Genomic DNA, 27,900 nt, shown 5'->3' on the forward strand with positions numbered 1-27,900 from the left:
ATAGTCTTTACATTTTATAAATGTGTATTTGTATTATCAGTGTTTATTCAAATAAATATAACAATAATTATAAAAATGATAACCATAATAATAAGGAGCGGCCAACTTTTACCAGTCATTAAGTGTCACACGCTATTTGCATGAATTGTTTCATTATTCCTCATTTTACAGACCAGGGAATTAAAACTCAGAAAGTTAAATAATTTTTCCAAAGTTGGGAAGCTTTAACTAGCAGAGTCTGCAATGTTTACCTACAATACACACACATACATACACATGGGACACACATACACACACACACACACACACACACACATGCACACATATGTATTTTATAAAAATTGTACATGTGTAACCAAACATGGATCTGCCTACAGATCCAGAAGGAGCTCCACAACCTAGTTCCAACCTTGTTTGACCAATGTAAACAGAGGCATTTCTGTCTGCCCAGGGACCCAGCAAAAATCATGCTAGTTGACACCTCTGTTAACAAGCTTGATGACTCATAAGCAGCCTTTTGACTTGGCTTGACCACAGTCCTAGAGATAGTCCTATCTGTTCATAGACCTGGCAGAAGAAGGACTTTTCTTGCCAAAACCAGACTATAAAGACCAGAAAAGGTGACAGCTCCTTAAAATGCACAGACACCAATGCAAAGCTACAAGAATCATGAAGAATAAAGCAAATATGACACCAACAAATAAAACTAATAAAGCACCAGTAACTGACTCTATAGAAATGGAGCTCTGTGAACTGCTTGACAAAGAATTCAAAATAATAATTTTTTAAAAACTCAATAAACTGCAAGAAAACACAGACCACTAAACAAAATCAGAAAAATAATACAAGAACACAATGAGAAATTAAAGAAATAAAAACCATAAAAAAGAACCAAAGAGAAATCCTGTAGCTGAAGAATGCAATTCATGAGCTGAAAATTCAATAGAAAACTTCAATAGCAGACTTGATTAAACAAAAGAATCAGTGAGCTCAAAAAGAAATCATTTGAAATTATGCAGTTAGAGAAACAAAAAGGAAAAAAAAAAAGAATTAAAAAGATTAGGAAAGCCTACAGGGTTTACACAGCACCATCAAGAGAACCAATACATACATTATAAAAGTCCTAGAAAAAGAAACAGAGAAAGGGGCAGAAAGCTTATTTAAAGATATAATGACTGAAACTTCTCAAATCTAGGAATGTTATTGACATCCAGATACGAGTAAAGGAACACAAATAGGTTGAATACAAAGAGGTCTACACTGAGTCACATTATAACTAAATTATCAAAATAGAAAGATAAAGAGAAGATTTTAAATCAGCAAGAAAAAAAAGTGAATTGGCACATCCAAGACAGCCCCCAGAAGACTATAAGCAGATTTCTCACCTGTCAAGGAGAGAGTAGGATGATATAATCTAAGTATTAAGAAAATAAAATGCCAACCAAGAATGCTTTACCCCATAAATCTGTCCTTTAAGAATGAAGGAGCGATAAAGACTTTACCAGACAAATAAAAACTAAGGGAATTCGTCACCAATAGACCTGCCTTACAAGAAATGTTTTATGTTGTTCAGGTTGAAGAACTTTAAGTTGAAGAACAAGCTGTTCCAGTTAAAGTTCAAGTAGAAGAACTTCAAAGAGTTCTTCAAGTTAAAGGAAAAGACACTTAACAACATAAAAGTAAAAATCTCACTGATTTTGCCTAAGAAAATAAAAATGTCACTGTTAAATATATAAAGACAAATACAGAATATTATAAAACAGTAATGGTAGTGTATAAGTCACTTTTAACATTAATGTATAAACTTAAAAGTAGTAAAAAAAAAAAAAAAGAAACAAAACTATAACCACTGAAATTTGTTAATGAAGAAAACAGTATAGAAAAAAGAAAATTTTGAAATCAGTTGCATAAAGTGTGCAGACATAAGGAGGTGTAGAATATTGAGATGAGGTTATAGTTAGTCATTAGCTTAAAATAGACTGCTGTAGATATAAAATGTTTGATGTAAACCCCATGGTGAACATGCACACATACATACACACACACAATGTATAGTAAATACACAAAAGATAAAAAACAAGAAAATGCTAAACACACAGAAAATATTTAACAAAATGGAAATAGTCATTCTTACCTTACTGTATAAATGAAGTTTGTAGTAATAAACACCTACTTAAAAATGAAGAGAACCTCAAATAAACAACCTAACTTTACAACTCAAGGAACTAAATAAAGAACAAACTGAGCCCAAAGTAATCAGGAAAAAGAAATTAAAAAGATGAGAGCAAAAATAAATAAGGTGGAGAGTAGAGAAGTACTATAAAAATTAAAACAATTTCTTTTGTGAAAAGATAAACAAAATTGATAAACCCTTAACTAGACTAAGTAAAAAGAGAGAAACCTAAAAGCAAGCAAATTAGAAGTGAAATAGATGTTACCACAGAAATAAAAAGATAATAAAAGAATGTTATGAAAAATTATATACCAACAAATTGAACAACCTCAAAATAATAAATTCCTTCATAGAATCTATGAAGACTGAGTAAAAAAGAAATAGAAAGTCATACAGACCTATAACAAATAAGATTGAAGGAGTAAAGAAAAATGCCAAACAAAGAAAAGCCCAGGACCAGATGGTTTTACAAGTGATTTCTGCTAAACATTTAAGAAAGATTTAAAGAATTTATATCAATTATTTTTAAATTCTTTGTAAAAGTGGAAGTTATATCCTGAATTAATTCTATGAGGCCAGCATCACTGTAATACCAAAGCTAGACAAAGACACCACAAGAAGAGAAAGATACAGTACAATATCCCTGATGAACATCATGATGTCAAAATCCTCAACAAATTCTAGCAAACTAAATACAACAGCACATTAAAAGAATCATACACCATGACCAAGTAAGACTCATCCCTGGGATGCAAGGATGGTTCAACATATACAAATTGATAAGTGTGATACTCTACCTCACAAAATGAAGGGTAAAAATCACATGATCATCTCAATAGATGCATAAAAAGCATTTAGTAAAATTCAGTACTTTTAGTAAAACTCAAAAAACTCTCAAAAATTAGATATAGAAGAAACTTATCTTAACTCAACAAAGGCACTTTAAGAAAAGCCCACAGCTTACATCTTACTCAGTGGTGGAAAGCTGAAAGCATTCCCTTTAAGATCTAGAACAAATCAAGGATGCCTCCTCTCATTTCTTCTTTTCAACATAGTATTGAAAGATCTAGTCAGAGCAATGAGGCAAGAAAAAGAAATAAAAGACGTCCAAATCAGAAAGGAAGTAAAACTATCTCCGTAGGTGATACGGTGATCTTATATGTAGAACACCCTAGACTCCACATGTGCACACACATACACACACACACACACACACACACACACACACACACACACACACAAATGTTAGAATTAGAAAGCAAATTCAGTAAGGTCACAGGATACAAAAAGCATACAAATATAGTGACCTATTCAAAAAGGAAATTCAGAAAATGATTTCATTTACAATGGCATTCCTTCACACTTGCCTAGTTTTGATGGTGTAATGGACTTAATATGTGTTTATGTTTCCCTAAAATTCATGTGTTGAAATTCTAACCCCCAATGTGATGATATTAGAATGTAGGGCCTTTGGAAGTTAATTGGGTAATAAAGATGGAGCCCTCATAAATGGGATTAACACTCTTATAGAAGAAACCTCCAAAGAATTCTCTAGTCCTCTTTCTGCCATATGATATAGCAAAAAGACTGCTGTCTTCATCAGATGCCCAGTCTACCAGCACCTTGATCTTGGACTTCTCAGTCTCCGGGATTGTGAGAAATAAGTTTTTGTTGTTTAAGTTGCCCAGTCTATGGTATTTTTGTTCTAACAACCCAGATGGACTAGACAGATAGTAAATAGACAATTGCAGAAGCCACAGTTTGAGAAATGTATGGTGGCCAAAGATGAAGTGCTGGCTGATGCTGGCAAGAATCAAAAATGAACAGTAGAAAAAGAAATAATATATAACAGTTGTGACCTCATAACTGCTATTGTAAGGGGCTATAGATCATTCCACTAACCACCCTCTTGTTAGTTCCCAATTTTTTTTTTTAAAGCCATATGAATCCTTGGAGAAGCTGCTTCCAAAATGCCAAAATTACTGATGCTTGTGGATTCAAGCATGCAAGGAGTGCACTGTCTATACCAGCCAGATCTCCTGTCCTGCCAGGCTTGAAGCACTCATTTCTCTACAGAGAGTGTTAACAAGTGATAGAGCTCATCTGAGTCCTTCTTGGGAACTGCTGTCTTCATATTGAAGCTGTTGCAGGAAAATGGGGCATGAGAGGATGGTCATGAACCAGGTCTCTGAGTCCTTGGAACACACCCTGCCAAGTGAGGGTTCTTGGCTTCAGGCAGGAAAGAATTCAAGAGGGAGCCATAGTAAAGTGAAAGCAAGTTTATTTAGAGAGATACACACTCCATAGACAGAGTGCAGGCCATCTCACTCAGAAGGGAGAGCAGCCAGGAAGTGTGGAGGTTGTTGGCTTGTATGGGCTGGGCAATTTCATGTGCTAATGGGGAGGAGGATTATTCCAGCTATGTTATGGGTGGGGATTTCCAGGAATTGGGCTCCCGCCCACTTTTTGGCCTTTTGGGGTCAGCCTGGGAACTGTGTGGCGCCTGTGGGTGTATCATTTAGCATGCTAATATATTAGGATGAGCGTATAATGAGGGTCAAGGTCTACCTCGAGTTGAATTTTTCGCCATCTTGGGCCTAGTCAAGTTTTAACCAATTTATGTCCTGTCCTCAGTTGCTGTGTCATTCTTTTAATGGTTGTACCCTGCCCCCTTCCCTCCTTTCTCAAAGCCACCTCACCCAAAATCCTGTCTCCTCTCTGTGGACAGATAACATCTAATGGCCAGTTAATGGGTAGTTTAAAAGGCCCATATTTTTCTTTAATTCAGGACAATTCTAAAAGGTCATCTCAGTTCCAGAGATCTCTGCAGGATTGAATGTGGCCTTTATTATAATTGAATGGAGTTTAATCTTAGCAATGTTCTCCTAGGGCTGTCTATCCCAACAATTAAATGGAGTTTAACTTCTCCCTCCACTAGTTCTATTGTATTCTTTCCCCCTAGATATTTAATCTCAGGGCACTCTCCAAATAAATTTCTGCACACAAATTTTCACCTCAGTGTTCCGTGCAAAAGGAACCCAACTTGTGACCAATGTTAACAAAGACAAATACAAGTGACACAAGAAAAAAAATTAATTGCAAGTCACATCATAATAAAAGGTTTTATAATATAGAAAGGACTCCCACAAACTAATAACTATTTTTTAAAAAGATGTACTTGACTAGCCTCTAAAAAGAAATTCAAATATAAAATGTGACAGCGGATCCAGACAGCCACAGCAGTTGCTCTGAAATTGCAGGTGAGGGAGCAATTAATTCTGCTTCATGGAATAGAGGGGCCTTCTGGGGTATTAACTGTAAATGGCTAGTTCATATGCATAATGGGAATTCAGTTGAACTGTCCTTGAATTAACTCATTTAAGGACTTGCCTTTGGGTTTTTTAGTCTTTCTTGGTACAGCTTCCTGAATTGTCATCCCCAGAGACCCTTATTATACTAAAACTGCAGCAGCAGAGAAGGACTAGATTCACACTGTCATGATCAGTCCTTGTGCCAAACAACTGGGACTGGGGTGCCTTCATCCTGAGTTCATCTCTTTTTCCACCCTGAAATGTAAATGAGGTGGCCAACCCCTTGATAAGTACTTGAGAACCCTCATGTTGTAATTATGGATTTTATCAGTCAAGAACATAAAGATGTGTATCTTATTCCTAAGAAGTTGTTATGCTTTTACTGTTTAATAACTGCTTCAATCTCTGGATATACTCAACACCTGAAACAGTATGGATAACACTACCATGCTGATTACATAAAGAATACGATAAACAATCTCATTTAATAATTCTCATATAAATAATGAACTTTATTCTAACTCCATCCTTTAAAGATATTCTGTATCTGTTACTTAAACTGCAATATTTATGTATTTGCAAACCAGAGAATTGGGTTGGGAAGGCTTTCTGAACTGAAAACAACATACTGGGAAAATCTCTGTACAGTATTATGCTTTGCTCTAGACTCTCTAAAAAATGTTGCCCTTTAAAGCAAATAAAATAGCTTTTCTAGGGTATATTATTATCTAAAGAAAGCCATCATTTTTTTTTTTTTTTTGGTAGTTCAGGGCAAGTAGAGGTTGATAATGAAGAGTAAATAATGTGCTTTTTGAAAAATTTATTACTTCATTTTTCTTGATTGATCAGTGAACAGATAAGTTTTAATTCTATTAAGAGAACTGATATGAACACAGAGTTATTCATAGGATTTGGTATGGAAAGATTTATAACTCAGAGCTCAAAATGTTTAAATTGCTGAAAAGATTCAGAACTATTAAATAGATTACTATATGTCAAAAACAACACCAAGTTACAGGCAACCTATGACGTTTGGGATAAAGTTTGCTAGATAACCTCTGGGAGAAAATTGCAAGAGAATCAGTCTCCATTTAGCCAAGGAGGAACTGCTTGGAGTAGGGGTGGAGGCATTGACAAGGAAGGCTGATGTTAAAGACTGATCTGGTGAGTTTAACAGACAAGTCAGACAGAAGAAGATCCCCAAGCAGCAAAGAAATATTCTCCTCAAACATCTCACTTAGCCCTGGAAGTCTGATGCCATCTGTCCTGGAGAGAGAGAGAGAGCCAATCTCTGTTTAACTGTATGATTACACAGATCAAACAAGCAAAACTCTTGCGCAGTCTCTGTTGGAATAAAACTTGTTTTTCTTTGAACATTTATCTCACTCCTTTCAGATTAGCGTCATAAGCAAGTTTTGGAAATTCTAAGACTAGACCTAACAGGTAGCCCTCCACTGATAGTTGTATGCCTTGGCACAACTGGATTAGTGTTTAGGCAGACATATCGCAATGGTATTAGTCACAGTATAAAGTTTATTCATTGCCTTTCTATCAATTTTTATGAGCCTCCCAAAGTATAAGATGAACAATATCCAAACAGCTGCCAGGTTTTTTTTTCCTTTTTTTTTAATGCATGTAATTTATTATAAAATCCAGGACTTCCTAGGCATTTCTTTCTAATTGTCTGTCTTCTTGATATCTAATGTCTAAAGAAAATAAATGTCACTAAAATGTTGCAAACAACCTAGAAATAGAAGTATTTTAGACAGAGGAAAATAATTATAGCAAGATGGAGGTGGAATCCAGACCGGAAAATTCAGTTCAGGAAGCAGTTACAACAGTTCAGAAACAACTGAAAGTGGATTGCAGTCATTAGAGTTTGAGACTGCAGGAGGAGAAAAATTGCAGAAAATAAATGGTTAAGAACGTGAACATGAGCTTTAGGAATTCTCCACCATGGCCACATGATTATAGTAACACAGCAGTTGAAGATATAAGTAGATAAGAATAATAGTACTAAGAAATTGCCTAAATATTTCAGATCTGAGAGATATTATCAAACTCCCACGACAAGGATTGATGATAAAACCTGCAATTAGCTCTAGTATATTATTGAATAAATTGATACATTAATCCACTATTTTACAAACAGCACAAGATCAAATATTTTTTCAACAAAATTATTTTTTCCTGAACATAAGCTTTAACAATTTATATTTCTAAAATTGTATTTAAATTTTGATGGAGCATTTTATTCAATATGGTGTAGTGAGCTGAATCAGGTATGTCAATTTCCACTACACACCAAACATGTAACAACAACAGATACAATAAAAAATGATAAAAAATACATCACCATGCTTCTTAGGTCAAACAAATAGAAAATACATGATAGATAGACTTAGACAGACAGACAGACAGACAGATAATTATGAGATGCAGTGTAAAAACATATAACTGTGTGCTGAAATTGAATCCAGAAAAAATGACCAGGTATTTTTGAGAGGCAGAAAAGAAGATTTGAGAAAAGAAAACTAAAACCCATTTTTACATGAGAAGACATTGTTTGAAAATACATTACTTATCTCTGAATTTTATGTAAAGTCATTGAACTTTTAATGAAATTCTTAACAGTACAAAAATAATTGTATTTACACAAGAAAAACAAAACTTTCAAATTCTTCAATTGGAAAATAGCACTTGTATAATTGTCTAGTTGAACCATTGGCCCTTGTTTTGAAGTTGTGTCTTTTATAATCCATGTGTTGTTAAGTTTCAATTTTAATATCAATTTGTTTTCTTTTTCTCTCAGTTTTCATTTTTAGTTGAATATTGCTATCTACCTCTGTACCTATCTATTTTTCTCCATTTAGATTTGTACCTAAGAATTATGTGAACATCACTTGGATTCACAAGACCTCAATGATTGTAATAGGATAGAGTCAGTCATTTGAGTGAGTCTCTTTTCACCATTGCAGGAAGCCTCTCCTGAACGTCTCATGTTGATTTCCTTGTATACCTGGCATATCCACCTTCAACACCTCTGAAATTGGTGTCTCTGCCTTCTTCCTCATTGGGATCCCAGGGATGGAGTCTGCCACCATTTGGGTCTCCATCCCCATTTGCCTTATGTACCTTGTTGCCATCCTGGGGAACTGCCCCATCCTCATTTTCATAAAAATGGAGCCTTCTCGGCATGAACCCATGAACTATTTTCTCTCCATGTTGGCTCTCTCTGACTTGGGACTGTCCCTCTCCTCTCTCCCTACCATGCTTAGAATATTCTTATTCAGTGCTCCGGGAATTTCCTCTGATGCCTGTATTGCCCAAGAGTTTTTCATTCATGGATTCCCAGCTATGGAATCATCAGTACTTCTCATCATGTTTTTTGATCACTTTATTACCATCTGCAATCCTCTGAGATACACCTCCATCCTAACCAGTGCCAGAGTCATGAAAATAGGGCTTACTTTTTCTCTCAAAAATATTTTATTGATCCTTCCTTTTCCTTTAACTTTAAGACATCCAAGATACTGTAAGAAGAACCTCCTTACAAGGTTAATGTCATCTATGGCTTATTTGTAGCTCTCACAGGCATCCTAGACTTCACATTTATTTTCATGTCCTACATGCTGATACTTACAGCCATGTTGAGCATAGGATCACAGAGGGAAAGACTCAAGGTCCTCAATATATGTGTTTCCCACATCTGTGCTGTGCTTATCGTCTATGTTCCCATTATCTCCTTAGCTGTCATCTACCTGTTTTCCAAACACAGTTCCCAAGTCATGAGGATCCTCATGGCTGATTGATCCTCATCAATCCTCACGCCATTGATGAACCCCACTGTATACTGTGTGAAGAGCCAGCAGATAAGAAATCTGGTTTTACCTCCCTACAAATAAAAGTCCAGGACCAGATGGCTTCACCAGGGAATTCTACCAAACATACAAACAAGAACTCATACCAGTCCTTCTCAAACTCTTCCAGAAGATTGAAAAAGAGGGAATACTCCCAAACTCATTCTATGAAGCCACCATCACCCTGATACCAGAACCAGGCAAAGATACTACCAAAAAAGAGAATTACAGGCCAATATCACTGATGAACATAGATGCCAAAATTCTCACCAAAAAATATTAGCAAATAAAATCCAACAACACATAAAAAAGATTATACATCATGACCAAGTGGGGTTCATCCCAGGGACACAAGGGTGGTTCAACATATGCAAATCAATCAATGTAATACATCACATCAACAAGAGAAAGGACAAAAAACACATGATCATCTCAATAGATGCAGAAAAAGCATTTGATAAAATTCAACACCGATTTATGATAAAAATTCTCACCAAAGTGGGTATAGAGGGAACATATCTCAACATAATAAAAGCTATATATGACAAACCTACAGCCAGCATAGTACTCAATGGTGAAAAACTCAAAAGCTTCCCACTAAAATCTGGGACAAGACAAGGATGCCCACTATTACCACTCCTATTCGACATAGTCTTGGAAGTCTTAGCCACAGCAATCAGGCAAAAGAGAGAAATAAAAGGGATCTGAATTGGAAAAAAAGTGTAAAAGTGTCGCTATATGCTGACAATATGTTACCATACATAGAAAACCCTAAAAGGTCCACACAAAAACTACTAGAGCTGATCAAAGAATTCAGCAAGGTAGCAGGTTACAAGATTATCGTACAAAAATCAGTTGCATTTCTTTACACTAACGATGAATCAACAGAAAAAGAAAGTAAAGAAATAATCCCCTTTAAAATAGCACCCAAAGTAATAAAATATCTAGGAATAAATCTAACCCAGGAGGTGAAAAAATTATACACAGAAAACTATAAACCATTGATGAAGGAAATTAAAGAAGACTTTAAAAAATGGAAGGATATCCCATGCTCTTGGATTGGAAGAATCAATATTGTTAAAATGGTCACACTGCCCAAGGTAATCTACAGATTTAATGCAATCCCTATCAAATTACCTAGGACATATTTCACAGAACTAGAACAAATCATAATTAAATTTATATGGAACCATCAAAGACCTAGAATTGCCAAAGCATTACTGAAGAGAAAGAAAGAGTCTGGAGGAATAACTCTCCCAGACTTCAGACAATACTATGGAGCTACAGTCATCAAGACAGCATGGTATTGGTACAAAAACATATAGACCAATGAAACAGAATAGAGAGCCCAGAAATGAACCCACAAACTTTTGGTCAACTAATCTTCGACAAAGGAGGCAAGAATATACAATGGAATAAAGACAGCCTCTTCAGCAAATTGTGTTGGGAAAACTGGACAGCAGCCTGTAAAACAATGAAGCTAGAACACTCCCTTACACCATACACAAAAATAAACTCAAAATGGATCAAAGACTTAAACATAAGACAAGATACAATAAACCTCCTAGAAGAAAATATTGGCAAAACATTATCTGACATACATCTCAAAAATGTTCTCCTAGAACAGTCTACTCAAGCAATAGAAATAAAAGCAAGAATAAACAAATGGGACCTAATGAAACTTACAAGCTTCTGCACAGCAAAGGAAACCATAAGTAAAACAAAATGACAACCTATGGAGTGGGAGAAAGTTTTTGCTAATGAAACCGACAAAGGCTTGATCTCCAGAATATATAAGCAGCTCTTATGACTTAATAAGAAACAACCAAACAACCCAATCCAAAAATGGGCAAAAGACCTAAACAAGCAATTCTCCAAAGAAGACATACAAATGATCAATAGGCACATGAAAAAATGCTCAGTATCACTAATTATCAGAGAAATGCAAATCAGAACTACAATGAGGTATCACCTCACACCAGTCAGAATGGCCATCATTCAAGAATCCACAAATGACAAATGCTGGAGAGGCTGTGGAGAAAGGGGAACCCTCCTACACTGCTGGTGGGAATGCAGTTTGGTGCAGCCACTGTGGAAAACAGTATGAAGATTCCTCAAAAGACTAGGAATAGACTTACCATGCAACCCAGGAATCCCACTCCTGGGCATATATCCAGAAGGAACACTACTTCAGGATGACACCTGAACCCCAATGTTCATAGCAGCACTATTTACAATAGCCAAGACATGGAAACAGCCTAAATGTCCATCAATGGATGACTGGATAAAGAAGAGGTGGTATATGTATACAATGGAATACTATTCAGCCATAAAAACCGACAACATAACACCATTTGCAGCAACATGGATGCTCCTGGAGAATGTCATTCTAAGTGAAGTAAGCCAGAAAGAGAAAGAAAAATACCATATGAGATTGCTCATATGTGGAATCTAAAACAAACAAAAAACACACAAACAAAGCATAAATGCAAAACAGAAATAAACTCATAGACATAGAATACAAACTTGTGGTTGGCAAGGGGGCAGAGGGTGGGAAGGGATAGACTAGGATTACAAAACTGTAGAATAGATAAACAAGATTATACTGTATAGCACAGGGAAATATACATAAGATCTTATGGTAGCTTTCGGAGAAGAAAATGTGACAATGAATATATATATGTTCATGTATAACTGAAAAATTGTGCTCTACACTTGAATTTGATACAACATTGTAAAATGATTATAAATCAGTAAAAAATGTTAAAAAAAAAAAAAAAGAAATCGGGTTTTAGAGAAGCTGTGTCAAAAATACAGCTGACATGGCAGGTGGAGGGTATAGCTCAGTGGTAGAGCACATACCTGGTGTGCACAAGGTCCTGGGTTCAATCCCCAGTGCCTCTGCTAAAGGGGAAAAAAATTTTTTAATGAAAAAAATGCAGCTGACTTGGATGCTTAATGATAGTGAAAACCCAATCAGTAAATGACATAGAGAAAGCAGAATTAATCAATAAGGAAGCACACCATACGTTAATCACCTTACAATATCATCTCTCAGTATGCTTATGAAGACTGAAGACTCAGCCTCGCAAATTTACTGGTTTAGGATTTAGGATTTAGAGCTCTTATGTAAACATAAAATGTATTCGTAGTTCCACTTTCACACACCTTACCAGCCTTATGAACACAATATAAGCTTGTTTTCATCATTTTAGAGTAATATTCTGTGTGTTCATTTGAGAATTAGCAGTATACATTTATATGACAACTGCCTAGTGATTGGAGGTGACAGAGGATTGCTTATTCATTTACAATATCCCTTTTCAACACATAGTTTTCCCTTTTATGACACATATCTATTCTCTCAGGAATTGAAATTGAAAAGGGCAATGACAATGCACACATGGAACAAATATGCATTCGTGCAGAGTTTACAAAAATATAAGAATTAAATTCATTTATTTGTTTCAATATTTCTTTCCTGAACATTAAAATATCACTTTATAAGTTATTTAGGGTTGAAAATTCTCTGTCTACCAGATTTCTACAGGAGTTCTACCTAATGCCATAACTCATTATACCGTATATGTCTCACTCCCATGCAAGACTGTAAACCCTGATAAAGATTAATTTTCAAAATTTTACTGTTCTCACAAAGAAATAAATTGAACATCCATATAGATCTCACTTAGCTGATTTTTAATGAATGAACCAGGCAAATGATACAACCAGTTCAAAGAGACCAATAAAAGATACATTTATAAATAGCAATGTTTCCATTAATTTTCAAATGAGTTCAACTATGACTTCTTTCACCTGTGGGACACATACCAATTGACCCTCGACCAGTTTATTCACCTGTCTACCAATGTGAATTACTTTGATTGCATTTAGTATCTACAACTTACAGAGTTGGAAAAAAGCTCAAAGACAGTGAAAACTCTAAGTCCCTACATAATCAGAATTAGATAACCCATAGGGGTGGGCTGTGAACAATGCAGAGTTTTCCACTGAAGCACATATCTTTTTTTTCATATAGTCTCCCCCATTTTAATAAAACATTATTTGAAATAAAGATTATTCTTGATCATAAAACAAGGCTCTCCTCATTAGGTTTGGCCTCATTATTTATACAGATGAAAAAATTCACCAGAAGGGCTTCTTAAGTTTGCAGTGCTGGAGACTTTCAGACAGGATGTTATAAAGCTGCTATTATATTCTATATCTAGGAGAGGAAGCTATAACCAAAAAAATTATCTCCATCAAATTACTCCTTCAGGTAGCCACACACTTGAGTAATATTTTATTTTCCTGAACTCCCCAAGACATCCTGGGATCCTTGGCTTGCCTCCCTTTCCACCTCTAAGAGATCGGCCCGTAAGCCAAGCAACAGGCTAATTTACCTGGGATTTTGTCAGCACAGACTCTATAAAGTCAACCTCAGTTCCCTAAAAGTGACTGGTCCTACCTGATTAAATCAGAAACATTCTCAAGTGTGATATTCTAGGAAAGGCCCTAGTTGCACAATCAATTTTTAAAATTATATCTTAGTTAAAAATAGGACAGGTTCTTAAACTGTACCTATAAAAATAATACATTGTCCTGAAAAGCAAGGACACTCAGTAAGGGTTTCCTGAACTCAGAGTATTCAGTGAGAATCAGCTATGACTTCAAAATGTTTGATTTAGTTTACAAAAGCAGATTCTACTAGATTAGTACAGTTTAAGAGAATGATAAAAAGCCTTATTATATATTCAGAAAATAGAACATAAACCACATCAACAATATTCCAAACACATAATAAGATGTTACTTATCAGTTAATTTAGTTCTACACAATTAATTCTTGTTCCACCGGCTCTTGAGTTAGCAGTCTCATGAAGGTGTTTGTCTGTTGTTAGGAAGAGTCATGGAAATCACAACTCAGCCCACTAGAAAAACCTGAAAGTTACCCAAAAGCTGGTTCTTTGAAGTTTGCAGTACTTGCTGCAGTCCTTTTCCGTGAGCTCTGGTGGGGTCCTTCTCTGTTGAAGACGAAACTCCAGCCTATTTCTGATTGCAGATCTTTCATGAATGCATCAGAGCCAAACAAAAATTATCTATTGTTTTAAGATAGTTAAGCTAACTTAAGAGAGTTAAATTTATCTTTATATGTATTCTTTTTCATTATATGTTATTACAAGATATTTATACTTATCTTTAAATGGCCATTGTTAATTTATTACTTATGCATTCAAATGTAAAAAGTCTGATGAGAGTTGATAACACAAATAGTGCAACTGACAAGTAAATTTGATTGTCTCCATGGCATGCAAAACAAGATAATAAAGCTATTTCCAAAAAGAGAAGTTTAAAAAAAGTCTCTAAGGATAATGATATAGACTATATCTGAGGACAGTAATGTTTCATCTGATATATACAAATAAATAAGCATAATTTTTACAATGGAAACAATATCGATACATAGCATAATAATCATGGGAAATGATATGCATAATGTACCAAGGAAATACCAAGATTGCCAAGAATATCAAATAAAGAGATTCAGTGAATCTAGAGTAAGCCTAGATATTTGTATTTTTATAAAACTCCATAGAGAAGTCTTATGTGCATCCCAGGTTGAAAACTACTGTCCTTGAACATGCTAGATGAAAATGAAAATTTCAAAACATTCTCAGAAGAAAACATCTATAAGTTTAAGGGAGTGAAATCTAGAGGAGGAGGCAGACACAAAAAGGCATAGTTGTCACATATGGTGAAAATGCTCTGAGATTATTCACATGATTCTGTCAATCAGAGAAGACAGGGACATAATTCTGCCAGAGGGAGCAGAAGGGCTTAAGGGGTGTTTTCCTCAAAGGATTAATTCTTCCCATTTACAGGGGGTTGGATGACTCTCCTTGGCTCCAGTCCCTGTTGAGTTTCACCCACAGGGAGTTTTCTTTTTCTCTGGGTGCAGCCTGCTGGGCTGGAATCAAAGTTTTCTGGGCTAATAGGAAAGCATCAGGGAGGCAGGACTAGATTCTGTAGGTCAGGATTAAATGGTCATGACCGCACAGCAGTGGAATTGTGGTGACTGACTGCATGCCACCTTCATTTCCTCTTTACTCTGGCATGTGGGTACAATGACTTACCAACTTACTGGTAAGTTTCCTGATGTTCATAGCTCTTTGCACCAGCTCAAGCAAGAAAATCCACATAGTATATCTAATTGTAGTCACTACATGCTTAGGATGGATGCCATTACCCCGACCTTCTAAAAAGTCCCACAGTTATGTAAATGCACGGTAGAATTCCAGGGTCCTGCCAAATTGATGGCAATCAACCAAGTGCCAGGCCCAAAATCACTGACTGAGCACAGAAGGAAATTCAAAATCAGCTACTTGGACCTGCCTCTTGGGTGATATGTTTGCTGAATGGTAGTTATCGCCTTACATGTTACTGTAAGTTGTTTCTGGTCTCAGACCACTGAGTTTGCAGTGGGCATCAGTGAGAAGGGAATAGTGACCACTAGGAGTTTCTTTCTCCATGGTATGTCCTAACTCAGCATGCTTCTTATTAGACTTAAATCTCTGCCTTACATTTTTCCTTTCTTGATAAATAAGAAAGCAATCTTATGATTCTAACAAAAAACTGCCTATGAGTTCATGGATTTTAAGTAATGGTGTAGAGGTGGGTTTTGTATATATTCTCTTCAATCATCTACTCTACATATAGAGGTCTCCAAATTGAGGGTATAACTTCATTCATTCAAGTATATGCGTGTATATCAAAATGATGTCCGCTTCTATTAGATTCTATGAAGCCAGATGGAGGACAAAAAATATCAGTAATATCAAGGAAAGCGCACTATACACCGATACACTTGAATGGGAGGAGGACAAAAGTCTCAGGGAAGGATTGTAAAGGACTTAATAGCTAACTGAGGATTTGAACAAAGAAAGTCAAGGCAAGGAAGAGCATTTTTACCATTTGCAAAAGGAGAAGACTTGAAAAGCACAGATAGAAAAAGCATATTGTAGAAATTTAACAGTAGCTGGAACATGAACTGGGGAGTGAGTTTGGAGAGGGAGGAGGGTGATAATTAATGCCTCTTTGTGGCCAGGATTACACTGTGATCACTACTACAAGTAATTAATCCCACACTTTCTCTATTTTCTGTTCACTGCATGGAAAAATATTCATGTTATTTTCCTAATTTCCTAATGGAATTCAACAATTCCTTTTTGGGAAAGTAACATTTCTCTTGAATTGTCTCTGAAATTCTTCTTCCCTTACCATATCACAAGGGGTATTCCACAGTTTGACTGTGAATTTTAAGTTCCCAATTTGTGGTTCTGTTAACAATGATTACGGTAAACATTATGTTCTGCACCCTGGACTATAAATATAATCAAACAAATATTAAATATTAACTGTGGTTCTGCTATAACTTTCAAATCCTTTTTTTTCTAACTGATTCATAAAATCTTAGATTTACAGAGCTAAAAACATATGTCTCCATCCTGCTCTAGTCCAGATAGTCTGCCATAGCATGACAATACAATAAGCAGTAACAAGAGGCTTAATTTTAAAAAGAAAACAAAAGAGAGTGAGAGCGAGAGAGAGAGAGGGAGGGAGGAAAGTTTATTTATCTCTGTCAGTTTTTACCTGTTTAAATGCATATTGTTTTTTCTTAGCTATTTGATAGAAACTGGATCAAGGAACATGATATTTCAAGTAATTCTTATGTAAAAGAAAGTTTTAGGGTCAATTTAACTTAAAAAAGGACAATTACTATATCATATACTTTACTAAGAGAGAAAGTTCTAAACCCAACAGAAGTGTGAGAGATTTTGCACAAGATTCACCATCTCTCTGTCATACTTAGTTATTAAGGACCTTTCTCCAACCAAAATAGACCCTAATTCAAGGACTAGATAATTATTTCATTTCTTTGGTATTAACTATCTCTGTGAATTTACTGTGTCTGCACATGTTTATTCGCAGTCTCAGAACAGATCGAGGTCAGCTGCAATCCCTGGAGAGCTCAGCACCCCTCAAGCAAGGGCACTAGGAGAGAAGAAAGAGACAAGCCCTCATATATGAAGAGGAGACCTTGGCGACAGACAAATGCAATAACTTCTGGGATTTTATACTAAAATCCTTCTACTTTCAAATATCCACTCTCTGGTAAGTACTCAGATATCTTCATCTATTTTGCTTTCATTTTACTGCTTTTTTTTTTTTTTTTTTTTTTTGTAAATCAACCACATGGAACTTCATACAGAGCAGGAGACACTTCCAAAAGTCATGTATCTAGGAAAATTGTTCCTTTCAGAGACTATACAAATAAACTATTTACCTTTAGGGGAATTGTTCTTCAACAGAATTCAAATTCTCCTAAATTGTGACACTTACCACTTCAGGTTATTGTTCTCTTGTCAACACTCCACAAATGGTCACAAATTCCAGGCCAGGAGAAAATTAGACATAATTTGTCAGTAATCTCTGCAGTGACTGCCCTTACAAATACAAAAATAATTTGAAAATCAAGGGAGTTTTTAAAAGATACTTAAATAACCAACAGTCTAGCAGGGGATAGCACTAAGAGTAGTTTGGTTTTGAGAAGACCATACTTTTGTGAGAATTCCAACAAGTAGGAAGAAATTAAATTTTGAGACTCCTCTGCCTTCACATAGTGTCATTCTGGAAATCATATATTCTAACCAACATCTTATCTAGAATGTGAAAGCAAGAACTCATAGAGGAGTCCGGATTAATTGACTAGGGTCTACTAGTATGTTACTAGTAGAAAAAGAAACCAGCTTTTCATCTGATTGCAAAATATATTCCTGGTTTCTCTATAGGAAAAAAATGGCCAGAAGAACTTCTATAAATCTATGATCCAGGAAATTCCAATCTAAAGTGAAAGCCACTTCTCACTATATAGTCACATAAATAACTTGTTCTATCAAAAGACAGTTGAAAAAACCCAGAAACTTCAGAACTGCTTTTTTTCTACTAAATTTCCAGATATTCACATTTTATCTACTCAAGACTTTCTGTGATTCGCTGCAGAGCCCTCTAAATTAATTGATCATGTCCATTATCAACATGTCACATGTTGAAATCACCACATTCTTCTTGGTTGGGATGCCAAGGCTGGAATATGCACACATCTGGATCTCTATTCCTGTCTGCAGCATGTACCTTGTTGCTGTTCTGGGAAACTGCACCATCCTTTTCATCATCAAGACAGAACCCTCACTGCACGAACCCATGTACTATTTCCTTTCCATGTTGGCCCTGTCTGACATGGGCTTGTCCTTTTCCTCTCTTCCCACTATGTTGAGGATCTTCTTATTCAAGGCTTCTGAAATCTCTGCTAATGCCTGCTTTGCCCAGGAATTCTTCATCCATGGATTCACAGCACTGGAGTCCTCAGTGCTCCTGATCATGTCATTTGACTGCTTCCTCGCCATCCACAACCCTCTGAGATACAGCTCCATTCTTAAAACAGTCAGAGTTGCCCAGATAGGAGTGGTATGCTTTTTCAAGAGCTTCCTCCTGGTTCTTCCTTTCCCCTTCACTTTGAGAAGGTTGAAATATTGTAAGAAAAGCCAATTATCCCATTCCTACTGTCTCCACCAGGATGTCATGAAGTTGGCCTGCTCTGACAACCGAATTGATGTCATTTATGGCTTTTTGGGGGCACTCTGCCTTATGGTAGATTTTATGCTCATTGCTGTATCTTACATCCTGATCCTCAAGACTGTGCTGGGAAAAAACGCATCCCAAAAGGAGCAGCTCAAGGCCCTCAATACCTGTGTTTCACACATCTGTGCAGTGACCATCTTCTACCTGCCCATCATCAACCTCGCCATTGTCCATCGCTTTGCCCGGCATGTCTCTCCCCTCTTCAATGTTCTTATGGCAAATGTTCTTCTACTTGTGCCTCCACTGATGAATCCCATTGTGTACTGTGTGAAAACTAGGCAGATTAGAGTAAGAGTGGTAGCAAAATTATGTCAGAAGCAAATATAACAGTCATATATAGTAGAAAACATCTGGGGGGAATGTCTCAGTAAGAGATTAAAGGTGAGTTTGGCAAAACCTAATATTTGGTACAAATAATCAATATATTTTTATTGTTATTGTCATCAGATTTATTTCAATCAAACTGTATACTGAAGGTGGGCATAAAATAGGAAATGGAGTTCATTCTGGGGTGTCTCCATCCTAATTAATAAAAAAAAAGATGCCTTATGAAGTCATCTTTGATAAAAGCAACAAATTATAGTCAACACTGACAACAGTAATGTCTATCCTTGTGACAGATTTTCATTCCTCATTCTAAGATTCTATCTATCTGTTAAGTCCTTTTGATTCTAGACCCAAATTACATCTCAAGTCTACCTCCTCATTCTCTCCATTTTAATCATCCTTGTATGTCACCAGCACTTCTTTAATGACATGCTGCAGTAAATTCTTTAGTTTCTTAATGTGTACTCTTACTACTTTCTAACTGATTTTCTGTGCAAGATGAAAATGATCTTTTTAAAAGACAAATTGAATGATGTAAGGTCTCTTTTAAATATAAACTCTTACTTCTCTGAGAATAGAATTAAAACAATGAAATACACACCATCAGATGACACATGTTCTTTACCTGCTCTACCTCTCCAACATTACCAGATAATCAAACTCTAGTTACATTGGCCTTCTCAAAATTCATTGAATTTGTAAATTTTTCTGTTTTGTATAACTTCTCACATCTGAACCTTTTTCTTAGAATGCTGTATATAACTCATTTCTATTCACTTTTTTAAAGGTTTCCACTTAATTTCATCATAGATTACCTATCACCCTCAGTTCAAATTATGACCCTCTCTTTTTATTGATCTCTTTTTTTGCTTGTTTGTTCTTTATTCTTCATTATATTCATTATTATGAGTATAATGTATTAAATATAATGTATGTTTATTTCTTTTCTTTCTACTTCCCAAATAGAGTGTACTATCATTGAAGGGAGAGACCATACTTACTTTCTTTCTATCTGTGTGCCTAACATCTAGGATTTGCTGACACAGAGTATGTCTCCAATAAATAATTGTTAACAAATGAATGTGAAAATGAGGCTATATTGAGGAAGATGAAATTGTTGAAGAGTTCAGTAATACTCCATCCATATGGGATATAACTTTCTTAAGTTTGTATCAAGGGCAGGCATATCATAAATAGGCAAAGTTACCGAGGCCCTTTCCTTAGAATCTTCCCACAGAGATGATCTCGTAAGCACAAGAGCTCAGGAAAGTTGGAAGCCTGCTAATTTCTAGAATTCCATCTAGTTGTAATGTGCAAAAACAATTGTTATATTGCATTAAATCAAAGACAGTACTGATTATCACCTGCATTCCAATTTCAGAGATATTAAAATGTAAAGAATGTGCATCTTAGAACACACAAAATACAGTATTATTTATTTATGGAAGTTGCTCCTGGTCATTTTGAATAAGAGTTTTTTCAGAAATATGAGGATCCTCTAAATCTTAAGGTCATCAATGGCAAGAGACTCAGAAATTAATGCCTCAGTTTCTTGCACACACTTTAAAAAGTTTCTTTGCATTGTTCTTTCTCCTTCTCTTTATATCTTTTTTTTTTTTTTTTTTTTTTTTGCCCCTCTCATTCACACTCTATTTCTATTTCTGTGTGGCCATTTCACAATCATTTTTTTTCCACGAGACCCTTAATTTTCAGCTGGAGATGTTTTCCTATAATTTGTTTTTTGCTATCTTAAGCTGTTTCGTAAATTGCTGTTCCCAGAAACTGTGCAAAGATTCTCATTATAAGCCCCTGTTAGAGTGCTCATTGATGGCATGCATATTTAATGATGTAGCATTAGTTTCTTCAAAAGCTATTTGTTAAATATCTACTTTGTTTCAGTCACTTTACTACATGCTTGTGAAAAAATGATTAATGCCATGAGAAAATACTGTATAACACATTTTAACTGAGTATCATCAACCCAGTGAATTGAACTGTAGTATAAGCCCTGACAGTTGATTTTTTTCTCTCGCATAATGCAAGTGTCTGACTTAAGCTATGATTACAAGAGACATCTTCAAAGAGGGATGTCTCTAATGGACACATTTGCCAGCCACACAACTAGAAAAGCCAGGCCAACCCCTTCCCCCAATCAGGCCACTTTGTTTTAGAGATGTTGCTTGATTTCAATAGTTGACCATTTGGAGTCCTTGTTTTTTCCTCTTCTCCCACTAGAAATTCCCACTCCTATGTTTTAAATTCACTAATAAAAAGTGAGTCTGATAGACTCATGGACATAGAAAACAAACTATGGTTACCAAAGGGGAAAGGGTTGGGGAAGGATAACTAGGAGTTGGGGATTAACAGACACACACCACTGTATATAAAATAGATGAACAACAAGGACCTACTGTATAGCACAGGGAACTATATTCAATTTCTTGTAATAACCTATAGTGGAAAAGAATTTGAAAAGAAAAAAAAAATATATATGTATGTATATGTGTAACTGAATCACTTTACTATACACCTGAAACTAACACTGTAAATCAACTACACATCAATAAAAAATTTTTTAAATATGAAAGGAAAAAAAAAGTGAGTTTGATAAACATTAAGGCTCCCACCATCAACACCAATAAACTCAGAACCCAGGTCTGTTTCTCTCTCTCTCTCTCCCCCAGTGTCCTCACTGTGTGGCCCCAGGTATGCCATGTAATTTCTAAGACTTATAAGTAATAAAACTCTTTTTTTCCCAAAGTTTCCTCATGGTTATTGCTGAGGGCATCCTGAAATCATAATAACTGCAAGGGCCAGTCTAGCCACGAACATTGGTTATTGATAGTAAGAGGTCAGCACAAAACAATAATTGAATGTATCATCATTTCTCAGTAATTCAAAATCCCATACACACCACATACCACATATTAAACATGTATATTATATCTGTGCATGTGTGTGTCTGTGCATGAGTGTTCCCCGTGTGTTTCTGAAGTAGATAGGCCTGAAAATTTTCTTCTTTTGATTTTTGTAAGATCATTGCCATTCTTCAACTATATCAGAATTTTTAAAAAATACACATTTAAATCATTTAAATTAGAATAAACTAAAAAGATATCATTACAATAGAAGTTAAAAAAAAGTTCAATAAAGTATGATAGCCATGCATAATTTTAAAAGATTCTTAGAACGCAAGGAGTATAAAAGGACTGATTTCATGTTAAATAGTGAAAATTAAACTCCTCCCTCAAAGCAAAGAATAAACCTTAAAGTCAGTGACAAAATATTAAGATAGCCCTTTAAAATTCAAGAAAAGACCAAGATTCCCTATATTATTATCTATATTCAGTTTTGATTCAGGCCTTAGAACACTAAAATAAGTGAGAAAATAACCAGAATGGGACATACAGCTGATATACAAGAATTCCTGCAGAGAATCCCAGATAAAAAATGAACAAATAATTCAAAAGGAAAATAATAATAAATTTTAAAATATAAGACAAACTACACTGATTTTAACACAACATACATGCTCGTTAGTCACTCTAATTGAAGAGAGACAATTTTTATCAGTTACATTTACTTGACTATTATCTTTAAGTTTTTCCTTTTTCCTTGACGAAACAAATCACTCCCAAGCAAATCCAACATGACTGACAGATTTGCTTCCATCTACCAAAACTATGTAGTAGGAGACAAAAGTAGCATGTCTCAGAGGGTGGTCTTTGGACCACCAACATAGGCATCACCTGGGAGCTTGTTAAACATATAGTAATTTATGATCCACTCAAGTATCTTGAATGAAAATGTTCATTTTAACAAAATTTTCAAGTGATTCATCTTCACATTGAAGTTTAAAAGACACTTCACTAAACCACTTCTTTATTGCCAAATGTAGAGAATTTGTGTGTGATTGTGTATTGTGAAGGTTGGAAGACTTGCAAAGATCCTAAACAAAAAGTGAAAGCCACAGTGAATTTGTTTCTCTCTAATTTCCAAACTTCTAATTAGATCATAGGTTATTGTATTTGAGAAATTAGATATGATTTACACTGCAAAGACTGGTTGGTCACATGTGATTGCTGACCTATGGTTTGCTCCTGTTAATTCCAAAGGGAATCCCTGCCTACAAGTAAGTACAGCATAAAATCTACATAGCCTAACATGGCTGACTCCATCAATTGAATAAACAGGATTGAGTCAGAGACTAAAGAGACAAGCAGTAAAGTGGAAGAACATAAGTGCTATACATCACCAACAAGTGGCTGAGCCTATATTTATTAAAACACTTCTGTAAATCAATTATGGAAAGACAAACAATCCAATGGAAAATGGGCAAACAGCTTCAGTAGATGCTTCAAAAATAAGAAATAAAAATGACCAATAAACATATGAATAGAGAAATATAATTTCATGTCAGAAGAAAATTAATATACAATATTGGTAGCCTGATCTCTTTCAGAACTTGAGATTCTAAATACCTAGCTGATTTGTCCCAAGAAATGTTGGCAAATGAGCCAAGGGAAAGAGTTGATGAATGGCTGTTGAATTTTAATATGGCCGCCAAGATCTTATCATGCTCAGTTTCCTCAATCTGAGCCTGCATTATGAGCTCAGTCTTAGATCACTGTCCCTTGAGACAACCCTTTAGAAGATTTCCATGAAGTATGGTGTCATTCATCAGGCATCTCCTGCTTGTCGTCAACCCCATGGGTTCTCTAGGCTTTATAAGACAGTGCCTACAAAGCAGAAAAGGGGAGTCTAAAGGATACTTCCCAGCTTCTAATCTCTTTCTTACTTTAGGGTGAACTGTCATCTTGGTGGAAGAAGAGTCACAAAGGAGGTAAGATATAATTCTACTCTTTCAGAATATTTAATATAATTTGCATTCTGTTTTCTATCTCATTGGATCCTGAAGAGATTTAAAACAAAAACAAATCAAGAGATGCCCATGGAGCCTGAGAATCTTATAGAACTACCAAGAAGAGACAGAATGTACACGTTGGTGGGGGTATGTGTCCAGAGATGTTTTAGAAATCCCCAGTCTGAATGATACATGTGACAAGGTATGTATCTCAAACATCACATGATTCATTTTCTTTACGTCTCCTGGCAGGTAGATGCATGACCTTGGATAAATTATTATACCTCTAAGAACTATTGTCTTCCCTATAAAGGGAAAAAGATAATCACATAAGAACAGAAATGAGAAATCTATGTAAGTCATTTAGCAGGATGTCATATTACTATATAAATTATAAAATAAGAATAAATATATAATAAAATAATTAAATTTATGTGTGCTTATCCTATAAGTTAAAATTAAATCTCAGTAGTGACTACCTCTGAAAAACAATGCAGTCTTCAAGCAATGCTGAGTAAAAGGCCAGAACACAAATGGCCACAGATAATTTTAGCCTCATCTAGCATATTTCAGAAAAGTAAGTTCTATGGCTCAGATAAGGAGTTTCAGAAGATGGGTAAACTCATAATATGATGGATATCATGGACTTATCCGCACCCTTGGCCTTTCTCTTAAGTTCCAAACACTTATCTTTAAGCTACAGATCCCCAAGGAAACCAGGTCCATGAACAGTACTCCTGGGTGTTCATCCATTTAGAGATTGGGAAGAAGAGCAAAATACAGCAAAGGAGCAGTTGGCATAGTACAGAAACATTAAGAGATTATATTTTCTTAAAAGCTAAGGTTCTTCCATACTCTCAATATTCTTAGAAAAATCTAAGAGTCAACCCTGACAGGTAATTAAAAATGAAGGAGATTAAGTGGATAATTAAAGTAGAGAGTCAATAATTCCTAGATCATTAACAAAATGGAAATGAAAACTGTAAAGATAATGACTTTGGAAAAGGTAGACACTCTGTGGACAAACTTCCAAGGAACTGTGTTTTCATATAATAAGAAGAACCAGTGTTTTGTGTTGTTTGAGGAGCACCAAATGAGGAATCTAAAACAAAAACAAAAACAAAAACCACAAGCAATCAAAATTCACAGAAATGTTATTTGATAGAATAGATGATGTTCAGTCTAAAAAGGTATAGCTAATAATGGAAGAAATCATTACTTGTCTTCAACTTCAGGAAATTACATTCAATTAAATAAACAATTATGAAGCTACTTATTTTCCACGTACTATGCTAGGCTCTGGAATTGCAGTAGTGAACAGTATGACCCAGATTCCCTACCCTTATATTCTAGCAGTGGGAGAAGACAGATATCAATTATGTAATAATAATAGAAATCATTAAAGAAACTATTTTGTGTAAATGGGACTAGATTCTGCACCTGCAAAGAAAAAAAAAAGATGAAAACTTTTAAAAACATTTATCAACTTAATTCAAAGAAGAAAAACAATATGAGTATTCAAGCATGAAGGCAAAACTTCAGGTAGCAGTTAATACACCAACACTGTGAATAAGCTAGGATATGTTAGTTGATAGTGACCAATGATTTAAAGTGGTTCAGTACAGACAGGAGAGTAAGACTGCATATTTTCTAGACGATTTTAACTCTAAGACCTTCAGTTCTGCCATTACTTCAAATGTTAATCCTACTTGAGATATGCAGATTTGAATATAGGTATAGTTTATGAATCCTTCCCCATTCATTGTAAACTTTGCTTTTTCCCTTCAAGATTTTGCTTTTATAAAACTGAGATAAGAGAACCAAAAAATCATAGAGCTGGTTTTGTGAAATTCAGCCATGGGTAGCTGCAGGTTGTGAAAGGATTGTCTGGAATTGTTAATTGTGCAAAGTCCAAATTGATTAACCCTTTAACAAAATAGAAACAAATAACCTGGATGAAGAAGCAAATCAGATTCTTCTCATTATTTCTGTGTTTGACTTTTCTTACAGCCTGAACTGACAGTAGAAATATAGACCATTTTAAGAAGTCTCTGAAAGTCGTCTTAGTATCTATGATCTACATTGTACCAAAAAGAGACATCTTCTGCCATAACTTTATTTAGGAAATTTCCAACTCCACTGAGGTAAGCACCTGGCTAAGTATCTTTTCCATGTGTCATGTCTCCTCTTAACCACACGAACACTGAAGTTCTTAGATTCCTCCTTATCGGTATCCCTGGACTGGAGAAGGATCACATCTGGATATCTATTCCTTTCTCATCTGTATACCTTCTTTCCCTCCTGGGTGACCTTGCCATCCTCTTCTTTATCAAGACGGAACCAAGTCTCCATGAACCCATGTACTATTTCCTTTCCATGCTCTCCATCTCTGACCTAAGGTTGTCCATCTCTTTCTTACCCACCACTCTGGGACTATTCCTGTTTGGTGTCCATGAAATTCATGCAGCTTCATGCTTTGCCCAGGAGTTCTTTATCCACCTATTCACAGTTACTGAAGCCTCTGTGCTATCTGTAATGGCATTTGGCCGATATGTGGCCATCCACAACCCTCTGAGATACAGCACAATCTTAACCAGCTCCCGAGTCATCAAAACAATGGTCTTACTGACTTCCAGAAACATTATCTTGATTCTTCCACTACCCTTTCTGCTGCAACGGCTGACATACTGTCATCAAAACCTGCTCTCACACTCCTACTGTCTCCACCAGGATGTCATGAAGCTGGCCTGCTCTGACAACAGAGTTAACTTTGTCTATGGACTCTTTGCTGCCCTTTCTACTATTCTGGATTTGTTGTTTATTACTTTCTCCTACATAATGATCTTAAAGACAGTACTGGGCATTGCAACCCCCAAAGAGCAGCTTAAGGCCCTCAACACCTGCATCTCTCATATCTGTGCTGTGCTCATCTTCTATGTGCCCATGCTAAGTGCAGCCATGCTCCACCATTTTGCCAGGGGTGTGTCTCCTATGATCCATATTCTCATGGCTGATGTGTTCCTACTGGTGCCACCCCTGATGAATCCCATCGTGTACTGTGTGAAGACCCATCAAATCCAAGAAAAGATTATGGGGAAACTTTGTCCAAAAAGAAGTTGATTAAAGGAGTGAGAAAGGGAACACATTTATAAGCAATAACTAAATAAACATTGACTGTGTAACTGGGGGAAAGCATAATATAGAAGACAGAGCTCATAGAGTGAATAGTTTTTAATATTAAGTATGCTTAGTACCCTCAGTATCTCTGAGAGCTTCGGAAAATTACTTCAGTTCCCTGATTTTCAGATTGGACATCGAAAAATTCGAGGCTTCAATGACTGGAAGCCTCTACTTCTTCCTTTTAAGAACAGATGCCAGTAAAATAATATAAAACTTACTGATGTCAATGTCTGTATTAAAAGTGAAAAAAAAAAGTTTCCATACTTTGTTTCACTTTCCTAGCTAATAAAATCCTATTAAAAGAAAGACTAAAATATTTCTTCTGTTTTCTTAAGTTTCACAATGATGTAGTGATCTAATTCCTGAACGCCAAAGCTTCCTATACATATTCACTGATTTAAAAATCTATACATCAACAACATATTTGGATATAAATTCAAACTAGAAATGCTATTATTCTGTTGTCATATGAGTCAATGAGATTATT

The 27,900-nt window shown here is 35.6% G+C and overlaps 2 protein-coding genes and 1 pseudogene across 2 annotated transcripts; all 3 read left to right on the forward strand.

Annotated features, from left to right (window-relative positions):
* The first annotated feature begins 8,514 nt into the window (after nt 1–8,514).
* LOC123616226 (olfactory receptor 51A4-like) lies at nt 8,515–12,165 on the forward strand (annotated as a pseudogene).
* Nucleotides 12,166–18,424: 6,259 nt separating this feature from the next.
* On the forward strand, nt 18,425–19,369 carry LOC105067216 (olfactory receptor 51A4). Its single transcript, XM_010952692.2, has one exon. It carries the CDS (start codon nt 18,425–18,427, stop codon nt 19,367–19,369), a length of 945 nt encoding a protein of 314 aa, XP_010950994.1.
* A 7,042-nt stretch (nt 19,370–26,411) lies between these two features.
* Nucleotides 26,412–27,353, forward strand: LOC105067217 (olfactory receptor 51A7-like). The gene has a single exon (XM_010952693.1). The coding sequence runs from the start codon at nt 26,412–26,414 to the stop codon at nt 27,351–27,353; it is 942 nt and encodes a 313-aa protein (XP_010950995.1).
* The last annotated feature ends 547 nt before the right edge of the window (nt 27,354–27,900 follow it).

Source organism: Camelus bactrianus, chromosome 10 (assembly GCF_048773025.1).
Source record: "Camelus bactrianus isolate YW-2024 breed Bactrian camel chromosome 10, ASM4877302v1, whole genome shotgun sequence".
In the NCBI taxonomy this organism is placed as follows: Eukaryota; Metazoa; Chordata; class Mammalia; order Artiodactyla; family Camelidae; genus Camelus; species Camelus bactrianus.